Source organism: Chironomus tepperi, unplaced genomic scaffold (genome assembly GCF_022539635.2).
Source record: "Chironomus tepperi strain 1889 unplaced genomic scaffold, CSIRO-AGI_Ctep_v1 contig_386, whole genome shotgun sequence".
Taxonomy (NCBI): Eukaryota; Metazoa; Arthropoda; class Insecta; order Diptera; family Chironomidae; genus Chironomus; species Chironomus tepperi.
The window spans coordinates 56932-75497 of record NW_027226508.1 but is presented as its reverse complement, the minus strand read 5'-3'; the positions used below and the strand labels follow the sequence as shown (position 1 = coordinate 75497).

Here is an 18566-nt window from a genome sequence, read left to right as displayed (position 1 = left end):
AAATATTAAATTTTTTTAATACATTTTGTTTTTAGACGGAATGTGATTACAAAAACTAGATTTAATAGATTCAAATGTTACGCTCATCGTACATTAATTTTTCTCTCAAAAAAAAAAAAACAACAAATTAATTAATTTTGTTAATGATAATGATTAGCACCCCGAGCGGCACAAGGTTAATAAAAAGATCTGCCATAGAGTACGTGTATGCTGCTTATAACGGAACATTTATGCAATAACTTCAAACTATTTCAACATTGAAAACTGAGATTCATAATAGAAATTCCCTTGCCCAATTTTGGCTGTCTAATTAACATTTTTTATACATTTCCGTGCCACTCAGGTATGTGATGAGATTTCCCAAAACAAAAAAACAAAAAGATGTGATGTGTTTATGTCAGATTCAATTCGTGATATGCAACAAAATCTCAAGAAAGTTAGGGGTCGTCCATTAATGATGGTCAATTTTGAAGGGAATATTAATAACTTTTGGTATCCAAATGACAAATTGCAGGTTGAGACTTGGGTGATGCAAATGAAGAAGGTTCCATCATTCCGCTAAACCTATTTTATTAGCTTCCATTTGGAAGCCGCCTATTTTTGGCAGAAATACCCGAATGGACAAAAATACGTTAGAACTAGTCATTACCTGGACTTTAACTTGCCTTTAACTAGTTCTCATTGTTATAGATAAGAAGCAACTGCAAATAACAGTTAGAACTAGTTAAAGGCAAATTAATGCCTAGTTGATGACTAGTTTTAACATATTTGTGTCCATTCAAGTATGGCTGCCAATCGGAGGCAACTTCCATTTGATGTAAAAAAAAGAGGTTTAGCTGAGCCTTAAAAACTCCGTGCTGGATCCTTCTTCATTTGTGTCACTCAGTAGAGAGAGATGGGAATCAGGAGATGGAAGTCATTTGTGGACAATCTCCAAAAGAAGTAGTTAGCTTTGTCATTATAAGTTTTTTCCTAACATACATAAGCATATGCTCAATGAGCACTATATGGTAGTTAGCAGAGTTGCAGAACAGATGCCTGTGACAGCCGAAAACCGTACAAATTCTTGGTAATTTAAATGTTTTTGTAAGGGAAACCATATAAAACCGTACAAATCCCAAGTGATAATTTGTAATGTTTTGTAGGCAAAACCATATAAATTATCAAGAATTTGTACGGTTTTTGCCTGTTTCAGGTGCCTGCTTTGCAATTCTTGTATCTAGTGAGCATGCTCATTGGTACCATTACGTGCTCATTAAGCATATGCCTGCATGTTAGGGTTCCTTTTATGTCAAATTTAAATTAAATAAGTGTTAAAAATTAAGCATGTAAATGCATGTACGCAATACTATTTTTGTAAAATAGTGAAATTGGAATGCATTCCTTCCTCTTATTGGACTGTTTTTTTGTTTTTTGTAGTTAAATAGCAATCGAGATTATGATTGAGATTATTATCTTACTATGTGTGTGTCACTTTCTCAATGAGTTTAATTTTGTTTTTTTGTTCAATAATTTAAATTTAAAATTTTTTTATTCTTGTGTAGACGGCTTCAAGATAATTCTTGGATCGGAATCGGCTAATAATTGACTTTCCTCAGCCATAATACTGCTAAAAATAGATGCGAGAATTTTAATGATATACACACTATATTGATATTAATATTCAAAGACTAAATATTATCATACCAATCTTTATCGTGCATTAATTTTTTGCGTTCTTCTTCATCTTCAAAACGTGGTACATCTGAGACGGATACTTCATATTGTGTATGTGATACCAATGGATCTGTAGACGGATTTAATGCCATAATATTTTGTGTACCATTATGGCCTTGTAGTTGACGTACAAGTCGATGCTTTCGTCGATCAGAACATGGACATATCATTATGCAATTTCTCCTCCAATGTTCAATGAGTTTTATGTATATGCCTGAATAAAGAATATAGATAAATATGTCATAATAATCCAATCATATGTATATGCATGAATGTAATTTGTTACCCAATAAAACAAATCCTAAGGATGCAAAAAATACTCCCAATATGATGAGTGTAATGTCAAATTCCTTTTCACGTGGAAACTCTGATGACATATCACCATCATCATTAGTCATCGTATCCTCATAGTCAATTGTTCCCAAACAAAAGATGACTAATCCAACTGCTAAGAATAATAATCCACCAATTAGCAGTAAAATTTTCATCCATGTCTTATGAAATATTATTTTTAATCGTGATGAGCTTCTTGTCTGTGCGATTAGAGAATTTGAGTTCTCAAATGTGACGGTCGTCGGTTGATATACTGAATTTGTTGGCATTTTTTCCAATAATTTTTTTTTTTTTTATTATTTTTCAATACTTTTTTCCGTTTTCTTATTAAATATTTGATGAAAAACTTGTAATTTTCCTAATATTATGATTTTTCAACCATCTAATAGGTCAACTCACGTCATTAACTTAATTATCATAGGATTTATAGCTTTATTTTAACAATTTTTTAATACTATTTAGGACTTTTTTGCTTAATCTTTAAATATTGTAATGCACAATTCTTTTTTTTCTTTTCGTTCTATAATTTGTTTTACAATTATGGATATACTAAGTAATAATATCACCCCACCTCATTGGCATCTATATCAACGCATTTCCAGCAACTCTTTTGATTATCATGTTATATAATAAGCATATGGAGCGATCAAGAGTGTTTAACTTAACTAAATGTTCCAATTTTTGCAAATTGTGCATTTATATCCGATGAATAATGTTAAAGGAAGCTAATTTTGTTGAACTTTCTTCAATGAAATAATTGTAACTGACTTTTTTCAAATCAATCACGTGTGACAAAATTTAACGGTTTTATGCAAAAATAATTTGAAATTTATTTTCGAAAACTTTTCGAAAATCCTTTTAACAACAATAAACAGTTTTTCCTGAATTCTTCATCTTATTTAGCTTAGTAAGCTGATCTAGATAACTTATACTATGAAACATTAAACTAAATACCTTTTCATTTCCTCAATAGTTCAGTTAATAGTTGTTTAAGAGATGTTTTTAGTAAATTATTATTTTCAAATTTAAAATGTTTATTTTCGAAACTTCGAAAATTTTCGAGTGTAAAATTCAAACTTTTCGAAATCGTTGATAATTTAAATTTTATTGATTGCTGTAACTATAAAGGTAAGATACTTTCATAATGGATTTTAAAATTATAAAGCAAAAGTTTATTAAATCTAGCTCAATGATCTTTCAAAATGTTCCGGAACATTCAAGAAAATCTCACCAAGGTCTCCATCCAGACAAATTGACAAAATAAAAACATTCGATAATTGATCGCAAAAAACTTGCTGCAAAAAATCATTTCCGCAATTCAAATTTCAAAAGTCAGTTTAAAAATGGTCAAAAATTATATCAATTTATTAGCGATATAATAAACTAATTGTTATGGATATAACACTTATCAATATGATTCAACTACTTTTAACCAAAATAAGACATTTGACTGACTAGAAACTGATAAAATGAGCAATAAAAAAAGATGTAACGGTTATGCGGAAAATTTGAATTTTACATTGCGAAGACAAGAAATAAAAATTGTTCGAGTAAATTTAAAAATAATTAATTAAAGTTACTTAAAAAGCCATCATGAGCGTACGAGAGATCACAGACGAGAGCCATTTTCAAGCTGAATTACAAAATGCCTCAATAAAACTCGTAGTTGTTGATTTTACAGCAGCTTGGTATGTTTTTTAATACAATAAATATTTTGCTTAATCATCTTCGGTGTATTAATTTTATAATACTAATTTCTTAATCTTCTGCTTAGGTGTGGACCATGTAAAGCTATTGCACCGTTCTTCGCATCCCTGCCGGCTAAATATCCAAAAGCTATCTTTCTCAAAGTTGATGTTGTAAGTATGAATTTTGCATAAATACAATTCATGTTCCATAAAGTTGCAAAATTGTCTGATTTCTTCAGGATAAATGCTCTGAGACAGCTGTAATGCAAGGCGTTTCAGCGATGCCAACCTTTGTATTTTACCGAAATAAGTCAAAAATTGATAGGATTCAAGGAGCTGATGTGAATGCATTGGAAGCAAAAATTAAGCAACATTATGGTGCGGAAGGAACTAGCGGCGAAGAGGAACCAGAATATGGCCAAGGATTAATGGATTTGTCTACATTCATTATGAAAAATATGTGTGAATGTTTGAATGAGAGCGATGATCACAATTTCCAACATTGCTTAGATAGTGGATATTTAGCGTCAGACTGTGACGAGCAACTGATCATATCGATTACGTTCAATCAAGCAGTAAAGATTCATTCTATTAAGATGAAGGCACCAGCAAAGGAAGGACCGAAAACTGTTAAATTATTTATAAATCAGCCTATTTGCTTTGGATTCGATCAGGTACGATACAGTTGATAATTTAACGTATTTTAATATTTTAAATTCCTGAAGTTCAATTTTTGAACTTTCGTTTACTTTTCAAATTCTGAATATTCGTTAATTTTTTATATTATTCTCTCAACAATAACAGGTACCAGGACAAGCTCATCAAGAATTGGAATTTACGCCTAAGGATCTAGAAGGAAATTTAGTGAATCTTCGTTTTGTGAAATTTCAAAATGTTCAGAATATAATTCTCTTCATTGAGGATAATCAAGGAGGTGGTGATAGGACTGTAATTGAGGAATTGAAATTTATTGGAGCTCCAATCTTAACAACTAAAATGGATGATTTTAAGAGAATTTCTGGAAAGAAAGGAGAAAGTCACTAAGCAACTAAGTAACACATACTGCTTCAGTATATTCAATTTTTTCATACTTACTAACGAACTGCTGAAAATCATTAAACATAATAATAATAAAATACATGCTGATGTTTATTCTGAAATAATTTCTTTAAAGTTTTTTTTGTTTTATTTGTTTCTTAAATTAAATGAGAACACTAAAAATTAGAAAAGAATGGAATTAAATAAAAGATTTTTCATTTTTTCTTGAAATAAAGAAGAAGAGACATTTTTTCTTAAGGATAATTATTACAAAATAGAGTTTTCAGTAGTATCTAGTTTAGGTTTCTTTATTGAAGATGGCCCAAAATCTTCATCGTCATCATCATTATTTACGTTCTCACAAATCTCAGATTTGTCTGAAAAGCTGCTGTTTGCTGTTGTTTCAGGTGAAATAAGGGACAAAATTTCATTTTCGTCGGAAGCTTGTATTGGCGACGCTACATTCTCAATATCATCGCCGTCGCTAAATTCATCAGATATATCTGAATCGTCATCATCAATGTTATCTAGTGTAACTTCAGCACCATGAAAAATGTAGCTCCGAGAATTTGGTGAAATTCTGGCATAAGAATTCGAAGGCAATAAGCTTGAAAGATTTTCAATGTTTGAAGAGTGAGCATCTTGCGGTGGAAAAGGATTCTCTGTTATATCATTTCCTGGCGCTACTTCCTCGATTATTTTCTTTGTTGGAAGTGTTATTGTTACTTCCTTTAAAAGACAGCTTGCATCACATGTTTCCTCGTATCCGTTGTTTTCCTCGATCCTAAAATGGTGAAATTAAAGCTTTAGTAAATGCCTCAAACTTATGAAATTACGTTTACGTAATATTTGACATACGTATTGATTACGTATACGTAATATTTAACGTACGTATTTATACGTACGAACTATACGTATACAAAATACTTATACGTAAACGTATATTTTACGTATGCTCTTATTTCATCTTAAATAGGAATTAGTTGATGTGAGTAGACTTACATTTTACAAATATGATTAACAATAATATCAGAATCTCCAAAGAGATTAACGTCAAAGTTCATGTGTGGCAAAGGTTCCCGATTTATCAGAATTTGGGGAATATGAGATGCTATGAGATTTGGAATCATTGCGACAGGCTTAACTTTAAGCGATGATCCAATAACAATTAATAGGTCGCATTTGTGCCTGTCAGCATCGATAGATTCGTGAAAATCGTCGGGAAGTTCCTCGCCGAAAAATACAATCTCTGGTTTAAAAACTCCCATTTCCACCAACTGCTTTAACTGCTCACTGTATTGTGTATCGTCTGCCAAATTCTCGTCTATGTGAAATGTTGTCGTAACATCTTTGTTGCAAATGTGACATAGTGGAATTCGTTGTTGATAAATATGATCACGAATGTCATCTCCGCTTATTCGATATCTGCATTTAGTACAGCGTGCATACTGAAATGATCCATGACATTCGACCAATCTCGAGATACCAGCAATCCTCTCTAATGTATCAATATTCTGTGTATAATTACGAAGTAGAACTCCACGATCTTCCATTTTCTTAATAAACAAATGAGATGCAGAAGGTTTAAATTGCCCCGGGTAGATTTCACGTGCGAACTTGTAGAACGGACGAGGATCTTGTGTGAAATATTTAATATCAAACATACTTTGTGGATCTGGTAAATTTGGGTATTCGCGCGAGAGACGACTATATATACCATCTCGTGAACGAAAATCTGGAATTCCACAGCTTACAGATACACCAGCTCCAGTTAGGATAATAATATTTCGTGCATATTTTATCAAGTGAACAGCATCATCAAAACTTCGAACATTTTCTAATCGATCTCTTTGTGGAGTTATGGCTAATGATATAATTCGCCATAACATTGCTTCGCTCATATCTTCTGGAACATCAAAATTGTGAAGTAAGTTCTGAATTATAATCCTAGGATTCATGCCTCTTTGAATTTGCTGACGGACCTAATTAAAGATAATTATAGAGTTAGTACATCAGGTATATATCATCAAAAATTGTGCAAATTATTATAATTACCCAGCTATATACACTTGTTTGATCCACTTTCTTAACATTTTCCGAATCATCATAGTCCGAGTCGTCACTTTCATCAGAATCATTCTCATCATCCGACATTTGATATGGATTTATAATCTCTGAAGATTGCTGAGCAAAAGTCTCCGATGTATTTTCACTGCTTCCTTCATACTGACTATAATTGCCGGAATCGCTCGTTTCTGTCATATCATCAGTTTCTAAAAAGCCATTAAAAGTGTTAATTACACTACATTTTAACTAGTTTTTTATTAGAAAAATTTCGAGAAAATTTCCAAATTTTGTTTACAAACAAACAAATTGAAAAAAGTTCAAAAATCTACTAAAATTCACTAAATTCCAACTTAATACTTACCTTGAATATTTTCTAAATCATAAATATTTAAGCTTTTACAATCTAAAGGGTTTTTTAAATCCAAAGATTTGGATTTTTCTATATCCTCCATGTTTTCTTCAGGGGGATAAGTTTTTTAAGAAGAAATCAAATAAGAGACTGTAACTTTTACAAAATAAATTGGAAAATATGCAGTCCCCCTGTTGCACAAGTAAGTATGCACTCTTTTGTCTATTCACACTGTTATTTCCTTATTAATTAAATATTGCTGGATGTCAATTATGAATAACCGGTTGAATCGGTTTTTGTGCAATTTGAATCGGTTTTTAAGAAATTTAAATTATTTTTTGTCGTCATTAAATTTTTTCTGTTGCTATTTCAAGGCAATGTTGATGACGGATGTAATTGCGCTATAAATTTGTGTCTTTTATCCAATTAGCATCTTATTGTGTCGATCAAAACATTTAAAAATTTATGAATATTTCTTATTATTATGAAATTTGAATGTATATTAGTGTTAGTAAACATAATGTCAATGTGTTAGTAAATTAATGTTCATTGCTGTACATACACATTCAAGTAATTTGATATTGATGAATCATATTTGAAAATCCAATTCCATAGGTGCAATTGAATAACCAGCAATAAGAACGATGTGAATATGACTCGTCTAAAACCAAAATAGTCTCTTGACGTAGAAGTCCCCTCGTGCTAAAATAGCAAATTTGAAATCTAGTAGGCCAGTGCATCTTATCCTTCATTAATTTCATTTTCTAAAAATTGTAAAATAATTAATTAATACTTCATAAAATCATCACATTTTCTATGAAAAATCTTTAATTAATGATTCCAATTAAGAGTCATGGAGAAAAGCCACAAAATTGTTAATTTTATTTAATCATCTAAAGGAATTTCCATCCATACCAAAATTGCGCAATCGCAAAGGATTTTCTCAACAAAAAGGATTTCATTTTTTTCCACTTTAATGATATCTTATCTTTGTGTAATTTTGTGAATAGATCTTAGTTATCTTCGGTAAGTTTAATAAAAATTTCATACCCAAGAGTTCCATAAAGTGAGTGATGATATTAATTCATATAAAATCCTTAAGAAAAGCTGCATAAAAGCTTTTAAGACTTTTGACATTTTCCATGAAAATTTTTGTGAAAAATTCTCTTTATTTTTTTTAAAAATTGTGAGATTTTCGTGATGACTTTATAGTGGAACTCCAATTTAAAATAATAAGTAGCACATTTAAAGCATAATTAACGAATTGTTTGTTATAAATTCCTATAGGAAAAATCGATATCAAATTTAGTGGAAAAAAAAGATTCAAAAATAGGAACTAGGCGTAATAACAAAATGTCTTCTGAACCTGATATCGATAATTATCATCTTGGATGCTTTCAACAATCATCAAGTCATCATAATCCAAACATGCAGACAAAGAGAAGATCATCGTATAGTAATAGTCATTTCAATCAACCATTGAGTAGTCAAGGGATCATATATAAAGATTCATGTTCTATAGTTAGCTCGCAGGATAATTTGGGTTGTTCCCCATCTCATTACGATTGCTATGGTAATCGTCCGCAGTTAAGATATGAAGAAAATATTTGTTGTATACCACCATCACCAGCCCCAAATAGTGACAGATTTGTCATTGGAATTTCCGCTCCGCAACATAGATTAATGGTTCAGCAACAACAAAGAACAATGTCACCAAGTTCAAGGTAGTCTATAATATTACTATTTTTATCTCATCCTTACATGCTCAATAATTTTATTTTATCAAACAGATATCGTGTTCAAGATAGATATCGTGATGTTTCATCACCAGGACATTTTCTTGTAAATAGCACTCCATTATCATCAAATGATAACTATGCGACATACTTATCGTCAGCTGTTCATACACCAGTTAAACGTTACATCCCAACACCTCCTTTGTGTACCAATGATCAGGGTCAATATAATGATCAACCAACATTAAGTAATCCAGGATATCATCTATCAGTCTCATCTACACAAAATTCATTAAATCAAATTGGCTCATCGCAAACATTAAAGCCACAAAAGTCAAGAAATTCATCACAACAGCAACAACAAGCACAAGCACAACAACAAAGCTCACAATATCGTATTAATATGAAATGTTGCTCCGATAAACAGCAAATTACTTCATCAACATTACCATTAACTTCCTCGAATACTGATCACTATGCAACAACACCAAGAATTCGTTCGAATATGAGTAGCATGAAAAGTAATCAATCAACTGCTTCCAATTCCTCATCATCGAGTGCAGCATGCTGCTCTCAAACACAATCTGTAATGAATGCTCCATATATTTCGCGAGATTATACGACAGGAATAACTAAAGTTATAACACCAGTTAATTTGATGAATCAAACGGATCAGTCATGCATCAATTGTCGTCGAACGACTGGTGTTCATCAACAGACACAAACTGGTCCTATTAGGTACGTAAATGAGTTTTAAATCCACTTCCAAATTCACAAATAAATCCTTTGTTTAGCCCAATACCACCACAACAGTTGACCTTATCAGCTATGTCGGATAGTCATCAAGCTCAATCACCAATAAGCCCACAACCATCAACACATTCGATGGCATCAGCAAAATCAAACGAACAAACTTATTCATCAATTCCACTTCCAAAACAACCCGAAAAGATTGAGGAAGAACCAACAGTAGCACCTCCACCAGTAGTTTTCGCAAATAAGCCACCTCAAGCACCCACACAACAGGAACAATCATCAATGTCACATTTACCTGTTCAACAAGAATCATCAATTACAGGCAGTAATCGTTCATTTGTATTCCAATATCATCACGATTCATCATCAAATTTGCTGGTTAATTCGAATGCTAATCAACGAAATATGTTACAACAACAGCGTCAACAAAATCCATCATCACGATATTCACGAAAACAAAAAGTTAAAGATTATGTGAAGCGAGAGATTGCGAAATTTTTCGGCGTAGATATATTGAGTGAAGAAGAAGAACGCATAAAATGGTTTGAAAGGCAAAAACGTTTAGCAATTCGATGCTTTGGACAACTACGTGATGATATGGATTGTACAGGTTCGCCACGTCATCAAGGACGTAATGATCAACAATTGGGATATAGACCTGATATTTTACCACAAAATACAGATGAATCGGAAAGAACTCATTATAAAATTGAAAAGAAAGCATCAGTGGCTACTATGATGTGGAATGGAGTTTCATTCTTAGCAAGTCGTCGTCATGTTCGAAAACAGAAGCAATGGTCACGATCATTTGCACCAGCACATGTTAAAAATAATGATGATAGTGACTTGTGCGATGGGATATCTCCATTGCCGAATGATGAGACATTTTTTGATTCACCAAATGCTAATTCTGGCAACAATCAGGATGAATATGGATACAATCGTCAATTGTATTCCACACCAAGTACATCCGTACGTAGTAATGGATGGCAAATCAAGTCTAGTCAACATGAACATGAACTCATTGCAGCAACAGGAATGCGCCCTGGAACTAGAATTTCAGCACAATTACTTGATGGAATAATGGATAATTCACGTCGTCAAGTTACAAATGATATCAAATTATTGAGACCAAATGAATTGGATGATCGTCATGATTATAGACCATTCTTTACATACTGGGTTAATACTGTTCAAATTTTGGTTTTAGTCATATCCTTAATTTGTTATGGCGTTGTCTCGTTTGGCATTGGAATGGAACAGAAAACAGGTCAAGTAATGGTCACAAATTTAAACTTACAACAAGTTTCTCATCAAGAACAGAGAAATGTTTGGATTGGACCACGATCGATGGATTTAGTTCATTTAGGTGCAAAATTTGGCGGATGTATGAGGCGTGATGCGAGGGTATTGGATGTAATAGCAAAAACTAAAAGAAAAGAACGTGAAACGGCTTGCTGTATTCGTAATGATGATTCGGGTTGTGTACAAACATCGCAAGCAGAATGTTCAGTCGGTGGATTATGGCCCACGCAGAAAACAATATCGACATGGAAGAAATGGTCTCCTGGTGATGGTAAAATTATTTTCATATTTACGTCTAATGATGCACATCATTAATTTATCTCTTTTGTAGGACCCGGCGGTCGAATTTCAGGGTCAGTCTGTGGACTAGATCCTAAATTTTGTGACGCTCCACAGAGCTTTGAATGGCCAGATGATATTACAAAGTGGCCAATTTGTCGTAAAACTAATTCATTTTCACATCGTTCACGTCTTAAAGATCATACTGCCGAGCACATGGTTTGTGAAATCATTGGACATCCTTGCTGTACGGGCGTTTATGGAGAATGTCGTATAACTACTAAAGAATATTGTGAATTTATTAATGGATATTTTCATGAAGAAGCATCTTTGTGTTCACAAGTAATGACTGACTTTATAGACATGTTTAGTTCACATGATTATAATTGCTTTTAAAATTTAATTGTAGGTTTCGTGTATGAGTAATGTCTGTGGAATGTTTCCATTCTTTTCACACGATGTACCCGATCAATTTTATCGTCTTTTCACGTCATTGTATTTACATGCTGGAATTTTGCACTTGGCTATAACAATTGCTTTTCAGCATATTTTCCTCTCAGATCTTGAACGTCTCTTAGGGCCATTAAGAACTGCCATTATATACATAGCATCTGGTATTGCTGGAAATTTAACTAGTGCTATTTTCGTCCCTTATAGACCTGAGGTAGATCATCATTATTTACATTGTATAATCATATCTAGTAACTATTTGTATGTATCATATTAAGGTCGGACCATTAGCATCCTTAGCTGGCGTAGCTTCATCACTCATGATAATTTTAACATTCTGTCATTGGAAACAATTAAAGAAGCCCTATTTAGCATTGATCAAGTTATTACTTATATTAGCATGCTTATTTGGAATGAGTTCTATGCCTTGGCAGCTTAACTTTGCTGGCCTTATAGGTGGCATAGTTTTTGCAATTGCTTTAACATTTGGACTCGTCCCATTTGTAAGCATTACAAAATACAATCGAAAATCAAAGGTAAGTTGACATAGAATTTCAAATTGTATATCCTGTAATTAATCAACATCCTTCTTCCATTTCCTGCAGATAAATTTAATTTGGTCTTCAATGCTGTTCCACTTATTCATGTACATTGTCATGTTTATCATCTTTTATGTATTCCCATCTTTGTTCTCTTCAATTGGATTCATCGGAATCGGACATTCTAGTGACCATTTCGAAGGATATGATGAACATACTATGAATAATAATAATAATAACAATAATAATAATCAATTTAATAGAGTCATAAACAATTTTAATGTTGCTGGTGGGATAGTATCGAGTGTAAGAAGCATTTCTTCTCAATTTCATTTGACACACAAAAATTTACATTGAAATTTTGATTCCTTTGAGTGAAGCTATAAAAAATGAATATGATAAGTATAATTACCTACCTTATGATAAGTAATTCGGATATATCATTCTAATTAACATAATTTAGATGCAAAATGAAATTAAATTTCTGGTGAGTCTGCTAAGTTGCAATAATTCTTCTTAAGTTACAATGTGTCGTTCAAAATGACACGAAAATTTCTGCACAAATCAACATTCTGTTCAAATTTGTTCACCTAATACATACTTTAAGGAAACAAAAGTAATCGGTAAATGTGAAGTAATAGCCATTGGAATTATGATTTAATTCATAAAAACTTTTTGTTACTTTTATTTATGGCTCTAAAATAGTTCAATAAAAAAAACCTTACTTAATTATCCAATAACATGTTTTCTATGGCTACTTTAACTAACTAAAATATTTTTTGAGCTTTTTCAGACTAAATTACAGTTTAATCTTTGACATTTTTTGGGTAACAAATAATTATCTCTTTGAATGATCTAGTGCTGGATTCTCAGAATGCATCTGATTTGTTCTATGGATACAACATAATGTTTAGAATTTCAACGGTCATTTAATATTCATATTTGCAATTATTCAGTTGATTTCCCCTAACAACGGTCATTTGAAATTCAAATTGTATTCACAATTTTTCCGTTGATTTCCCCTATCATAGTTGCAAACCCCTTTCATAGACATATTTAGTTTGTTTACAATCTTCAAACAATAAACATCTGCTTATTAAAATCAACTTCATTGTTCTAAAGCTGTACATTTATATACATTTACAGATGCACTTCAAGAAACCAGCCCAAGGCACGAAATAAAAGCTCATTCCTTGATCAGATCATTTAAAAAATGTACATTTTACCCTAAAGGATGTTACTTTTACTTACATCAAAAATATACAGTATAAAATTAAGACTAATTGAAATGACGATGTAACATAATATGCTAGATTGTCGCGTAGACGATGCAGGTACTGGCTCAATATAATTTGCTGTAATTAATGCCGATAATCCCAAATTACTTACGACATGATGACTTCTAGTGTTAATGAGATTCGTAATTTTTACTGCTTCCTCGCGACATACTTCAATTTCTGTTAATGTAGGATCCTTAACTATATTATATACAACTATCATAATATCAGTCTCAATTGTAAGAAAACCAGAAAGGTAACATGAAGGAACTTTGATTAATTTCTGTAGTGACTTAAGAACTGACTTTAATGTTATCATTTCAAAATGCGTATTGTTCATGGCGTAAATGCCTCGATCAATCTGTTTCTTTGAATAAATTATCTTCACAACACCTCCGCAGACGGGACAACAAGCTCCTGTTGGAACTATTCCTTCACCACAATAGTGCGGAATAGTATTTGGACAACTAACACTTTCACATGCTGGCATTTTATCGATGGTACCGACAGTTCTGCAATAACCATAGTAGTCAACCATCGAGTAGTCACTCATGGCTTCACATTCACTTTTGTATGTAATTCCCTAATTTCAGGTACAAAGGATTAGTCAATTTATTCAATTTAAAGGAAGTGTAAGTTGATACTCACATTTATACCACAAACAATTCCCGATTTTTTACAAATCCTACTGTCAAACACTCCAACATAAGCCAATTGTTTCTTGGCTTTAATCAAACTGCATGCTGACGAGTGTATTTTAAATGTTGTATCAGTCAGCAGTTCTTGTTCACAATTATTGGAATTAGCTGAAACTATTAATAAGTAACAATCAATTAATATTCAAATCAGGCTTTGCTAGACCTACCGCATTTGTATTGTGGACATGCATGCCTCAAACTCGATAAACAGACCTGCCGATTTGGGAAGCAAGTAGTTTTTGGCGAGCAATTGTTCTGCTTGCATGGATCTCGACTCTCGCATGTCCCGAACTCAAACTCTGTTTCCTTCATTCCAATACATTTTGCAAGGCACTCAGAAGCATACGTTTTGCCATTAACTCCACAAACGGGCACATAATGAGGTGGGCAATTGCAAGGTAGCGATGAAAATGATCTGACATCAGTTATGCCTTGCATTTTGCACTGCTTCTTAGTACATGTAATTTCCTCGGCATAGCATGTACATTTATTACATTCGATACTTATGGAAGCACCATGTTGAATTGTTTGATTTCCTATTTGGCACGATTTCGGCGAAACACACGGTATGACTTGACATTTTTCAATATTTCCGTCGTTGCACTTACAAATTTTATAGCACCCTTTCTTTAATGACGACGGAATTCTTACGTAGCTTTTCGATGGAATTATGTAATTTGATCCATCACCTATTTGACAGCCACCTTGTTCGCAATAATAGTTATTAGTGTTTCGATCTATTTCACATATTTCTGTTGTGACATTGCACTGATGATTCCTGCATGGTGAAATTATTAAATCTGTTTCTCTGCTAAGATGCTCATTTGGACTTAAATATTGTTTAATTGAAATACATGGAATATTTCTGTTTGGTGACAAACTTGAACAGATGCTTGTTACTAACATGTTCTGCTTCAAGTCTAAACATTTTCCTAAGAATTCCAAACAATCTTCCCAGCATATTTGATTGTAATGCAAAGATCTTGTCGTGGGTTTTAGATGTAAAATGCAGGAAACAGTTTGCAGCAAAGGTATGCATGTCTTTGATTGAGTTATAGGAAGATTAAAATCAAAAACATTTAATGTTTTCTTTAATATCCATTGCTCGTATTCATTTCTAGCAGTTAAGTCTGAAATTGGATTACAATTTCTAAATAGCTCCGTTGGACGATTATTGAAGTTTTTACAAAATGATAAACCATTGCAACCTATTTCAACTGGATAGTCGATTTCTTCTATGCATTGTTTTAAATTAATTTCATTATTATTTTGAAGGCATTCCTTTTGAAATGTGATAGGCAGCGAGTAGTTCTCGGCATATGAAAAAACATTAAAGCAACCTTTTTGGCAATTACTGCTTTGAGCTTTCTCAATGCAACAATGCAGCTTAGTGGAATCAATTCCAACATTTTTAATTCGCGAGACATCACCACCAATATCATTACGATTGACTTGTGGCTTATTGTTGAGAAAACACTTCCAAAAGTCCATTGTCACTTGAATCATTCCACATTTATCCTCGACAATTTCAAGAATTTCAGTTTGTGTTAAATTTTCACTTCCATTTAAATTACTCTCGCACGTGTCTCGACATTCCTTTGACGGAGCAAGTCGGCAGCAATGCGTGAAATGGTTGGTATTTGAGAATACTTCTGTATCGATATTATCATAAACACAATTTATTACGTTCGCGTTACTATCCATGCAATTTTCATACAACTGTGACTCTAACGTCTTCACAGATGTAGTCTTATTTTTTCCCAACAGCATTTGTTGACATATCGTAAGGCAACCATGTGTTTTTGCATTCGAGCAGCAATCTATTTTTCGCTCAAATGTTTTGACGCATGAAAAAAGTGAAAATTCGTCACTTTCGCGGCAAAATGATTTTAAAGTCGACAATGATGATGAGAGGGCACATCCTTGAAAGAAAAAAGGAAGCAAACATTGAAGTCAAAGTAAATATTTTCATTCATAAAAGCTAAACAACCTTGTTGACATCGAGCTTTATTGACAGCATGAGAGCAGCATGATCGTCCAATCCAATACGATCCATTGTCAATCAACTCCATTGCTTTATTGATGCATCCCCAAAACTCTAATTGCAATTCGGGACATGATTTCCGGAGATTATGGAGGTAAATGTCCCTTGCCGTTGCCATTGTTGTTAATTTATAAAGTGAGAACTGAAAATTAAAATTTATTATTTCATTCACACTCTTTGAAGCACTCGCGTGCTTGATATTTATAGAAATAAAAGAGTTTTTTTGCAGTTTTTCATCTGTTTCTCTTTATGCGATGCAATTGTACAGTCTTCTCTTCTATTTTCAAAATTGTTTTCATTTCTCTTGTCATATTTTTTGCTGTTTCATGTAAATATGATTTATCACTGATACTTACGCTCTCGCATGCTGATCGACAAGGCTCCAAAACGCTCTTACAGCACAAAAACACATCTAAATTGTTTTTGATAAGAAAATTAAAAAGAATTAGCAATAAAACTTTATATGGCAATAAACTCTTTTTGATTTTTTGAAGCTGCCCATGCAGTTTTATTATGGACGGACTTCCATAATTTTGTTTTTTGATCTTTGATTCAGAAATTATGATTTTATTGTGCGTAACATAAATTTGTTATGGGCTTAATCTCAGCAGGAATTTGGTATGAAATATTCTGTGCAAAATTCGTGAATGAGATTATTGATGGAACTGCTATTAACTTTTTTGAGGTCATTTCCAAATATATTCCATAAAAAGATTTTAGCAGAGTTAAATTGAGTTCACTAAGAATCTATTGAAATTTGTATGAAATGTTATATTTCACAAGCGAATGCAGAAATAAATTTCATGCAAATTTTAAAAACCGGTTGAAAATTTGTATGAAATATTATACTTCACAAGTGCCAACAGAAAAAAATCAATGCAAATTTTAAGAATCGATTGAAATTTGTATGAAATGTTATACTTCACAAGCGGATGTAGAAATAAATTTCATGCAAATTTTAAGAACCGGCTGAAAATTTGTATGAAATGTTATTATACTTCGCAAGTGCATAAAATTTTATACTTCACAAGTAGATACAGAAAAACATTTCATGCAAATTTTAATCGGCTTTTGATCAACCGGCGTGAACTCAACTCGACTTCGAAATCTAAGTTCTACTAATCATACGAATTGACGTCATTTGAAATGATCCCAAAAAAATCTTAAAAGTCATTCAAAGCCTTACCCATTTTATGATCGTTGGATTGATCATTGCCTTCACTCAGCGTGAACTTTGATAACATTTGACACATAAACACAAGTATGATAAAAACGTTCCTCATATTGAGTAATTTCTAATTGAAAAATTTCCACTTATCCTCTTAATCAATCACATTTTCATCTCTTTGATGTTGTATAAGAGTTTCTTTTCAAGATCTACATCAATCAATATTTACATCGTTTAAACGAAAACAATCAACGATTTTATATTTATCTCTGTTTTGATTGCTCGACGTAATCATTCTCGTCGTTCAACATAATTCACACTGAATACACAACACAGCGTCAACATAACCGATTCATCGTTTCAAATTAATTGATTTTAATTGGTTAAATTGAAAATGTGTGAATATTACATAGTAAAATGTATTCTCATTTAGAAATAAGAATTAGTACACATGAGGCGATTAATGGAAGAAGTAGGTTTCCTCAGCAAAAACTGATCTCTGACTAATTTTTCATGTCTGGGAATTTTATTTTATTTTTTAAAATAGAAATTCTCATTTTTCTTACTCTCTTGACGTTCTCTCTTTTGGTGTGTGTTTGTCAAGCACTTTATATTCCATGTGCACTTTTTTTTATTATTTATTTTGAAATTATTTTGACTTATGTTGTCGACTCACCGAGTATGAGTACGAAAGGAAAAAAGGAATAAAAGAGAGAAAATAAGATTAAACGATTTTCACGCTATTTATGCCATAAATCGATAAATTAAGTGATAATAAGTCATGAAATAAAAATTATAATTTTTATGGGATCATAAAAAATCTCCCAGTCGTAAATCAACGATGATCGCATCGACAAAGTGTTGCGGAGGAAGTAATCAATTTTATGAGAAATTTTCGCTAATTTACGTGACAATTTTTGTGAATTATTTTTTATTCTTTTGAATCACTCGAACGGAAGTTTTTAATCAAATTGTTGAGTTCAACAAATCTTTTATGTTTGAAAGCTTCTTGAATTTCTTTTATTTTAAAATAATTTAATTCAATCTTTTGAATTTTAGAAGAAAATGAATAAAATCTTAAAAATAAATTTATTTGCTTTCAAATCCGATTGGCACAAGTCAA

At 32.2% G+C, this 18566-nt stretch overlaps 5 protein-coding genes across 6 annotated transcripts; 2 read left to right on the top strand and 3 right to left on the bottom strand.

The window, feature by feature from the left end:
* Positions 1-1215: 1215 nt before the first annotated feature.
* LOC139096352 (uncharacterized) lies at positions 1216-2594 on the bottom strand. Of its 2 annotated transcripts, none has more exons than XM_070648050.1 (3): positions 2003-2594; positions 1687-1930; positions 1216-1606 (listed from the first exon to the last, which is right to left on the bottom strand). In XM_070648050.1, the coding sequence occupies exons 1-3, from the start codon at positions 2316-2318 to the stop codon at positions 1531-1533; spliced, it is 636 nt and encodes a 211-aa protein (XP_070504151.1). In that variant the 5' UTR covers positions 2319-2594; the 3' UTR covers positions 1216-1530. The 2 variants fall into 2 exon arrangements, with proteins under 2 accessions (XP_070504151.1, XP_070504150.1); XM_070648049.1 differs by having other exon boundaries at positions 1216-1609; positions 2003-2592.
* Positions 2595-3567: 973 nt separating this feature from the next.
* Positions 3568-4903, top strand: Txl (Thioredoxin-like). The gene is made up of 4 exons (XM_070648045.1): positions 3568-3737; positions 3824-3908; positions 3977-4411; positions 4542-4903. Exons 1-4 carry the CDS (start codon positions 3643-3645, stop codon positions 4779-4781), a joined length of 855 nt encoding a protein of 284 aa, XP_070504146.1. The 5' UTR covers positions 3568-3642; the 3' UTR covers positions 4782-4903.
* On the bottom strand, positions 4883-7359 carry LOC139096347 (NAD-dependent protein deacetylase sirtuin-1-like). Its single transcript, XM_070648044.1, has 4 exons — positions 7204-7359; positions 6831-7048; positions 5778-6757; positions 4883-5559 (listed from the first exon to the last, which is right to left on the bottom strand). The coding sequence occupies exons 1-4, from the start codon at positions 7292-7294 to the stop codon at positions 5043-5045; spliced, it is 1806 nt and encodes a 601-aa protein (XP_070504145.1). The 5' UTR covers positions 7295-7359; the 3' UTR covers positions 4883-5042.
* Positions 7360-8127: 768 nt separating this feature from the next.
* Positions 8128-12972, top strand: rho-5 (rhomboid-5). Its single transcript, XM_070648084.1, has 8 exons — positions 8128-8217; positions 8479-8915; positions 8982-9665; positions 9722-11259; positions 11320-11609; positions 11677-11931; positions 11996-12253; positions 12323-12972. Exons 2-8 carry the CDS (start codon positions 8545-8547, stop codon positions 12611-12613), a joined length of 3687 nt encoding a protein of 1228 aa, XP_070504185.1. The 5' UTR covers positions 8128-8217; positions 8479-8544; the 3' UTR covers positions 12614-12972.
* A 432-nt stretch (positions 12973-13404) lies between these two features.
* Reck (Reversion-inducing-cysteine-rich protein with kazal motifs) lies at positions 13405-18194 on the bottom strand. The gene is made up of 6 exons (XM_070648022.1): positions 17462-18194; positions 16632-16687; positions 16222-16417; positions 14399-16153; positions 14182-14345; positions 13405-14116 (listed from the first exon to the last, which is right to left on the bottom strand). Exons 1-6 carry the CDS (start codon positions 17556-17558, stop codon positions 13484-13486), a joined length of 2901 nt encoding a protein of 966 aa, XP_070504123.1. The 5' UTR covers positions 17559-18194; the 3' UTR covers positions 13405-13483.
* Between the last annotated feature and the right edge of the window lie 372 nt (positions 18195-18566).

Coding starts and splice junctions, on each gene's coding strand:
- LOC139096352 (XM_070648049.1), bottom strand. CDS start 2,318: ATGCCAACAAATTCAGTATATCAACCGACGACCGTCACATTTGAGAAC. Junction 1,931..2,002: donor CTTAGGATTTGTTTTATTGG/GTAACAAATTAC, acceptor TTCTTTATTCAG/GCATATACATAAAACTCATT. Junction 1,610..1,686: donor TTAATGCACGATAAAGATTG/GTATGATAATAT, acceptor ATCTATTTTTAG/CAGTATTATGGCTGAGGAAA.
- Txl (XM_070648045.1), top strand. CDS start 3,643: ATGAGCGTACGAGAGATCACAGACGAGAGCCATTTTCAAGCTGAATTA. Junction 3,738..3,823: donor GTTGATTTTACAGCAGCTTG/GTATGTTTTTTA, acceptor TCTTCTGCTTAG/GTGTGGACCATGTAAAGCTA. Junction 4,412..4,541: donor TTTGCTTTGGATTCGATCAG/GTACGATACAGT, acceptor CAACAATAACAG/GTACCAGGACAAGCTCATCA.
- LOC139096347 (XM_070648044.1), bottom strand. CDS start 7,294: ATGGAGGATATAGAAAAATCCAAATCTTTGGATTTAAAAAACCCTTTA. Junction 6,758..6,830: donor AAACAAGTGTATATAGCTGG/GTAATTATAATA, acceptor ATCTTTAATTAG/GTCCGTCAGCAAATTCAAAG. Junction 5,560..5,777: donor GTTAATCATATTTGTAAAAT/GTAAGTCTACTC, acceptor TCACCATTTTAG/GATCGAGGAAAACAACGGAT.
- rho-5 (XM_070648084.1), top strand. CDS start 8,545: ATGTCTTCTGAACCTGATATCGATAATTATCATCTTGGATGCTTTCAA. Junction 8,916..8,981: donor ACAATGTCACCAAGTTCAAG/GTAGTCTATAAT, acceptor TTTATCAAACAG/ATATCGTGTTCAAGATAGAT. Junction 11,932..11,995: donor TCGTCCCTTATAGACCTGAG/GTAGATCATCAT, acceptor TATCATATTAAG/GTCGGACCATTAGCATCCTT.
- Reck (XM_070648022.1), bottom strand. CDS start 17,558: ATGAGGAACGTTTTTATCATACTTGTGTTTATGTGTCAAATGTTATCA. Junction 16,418..16,631: donor GTCGATCAGCATGCGAGAGC/GTAAGTATCAGT, acceptor TTTAATTTTCAG/TTCTCACTTTATAAATTAAC. Junction 16,154..16,221: donor TAAAGCTCGATGTCAACAAG/GTTGTTTAGCTT, acceptor TTTTCTTTCAAG/GATGTGCCCTCTCATCATCA.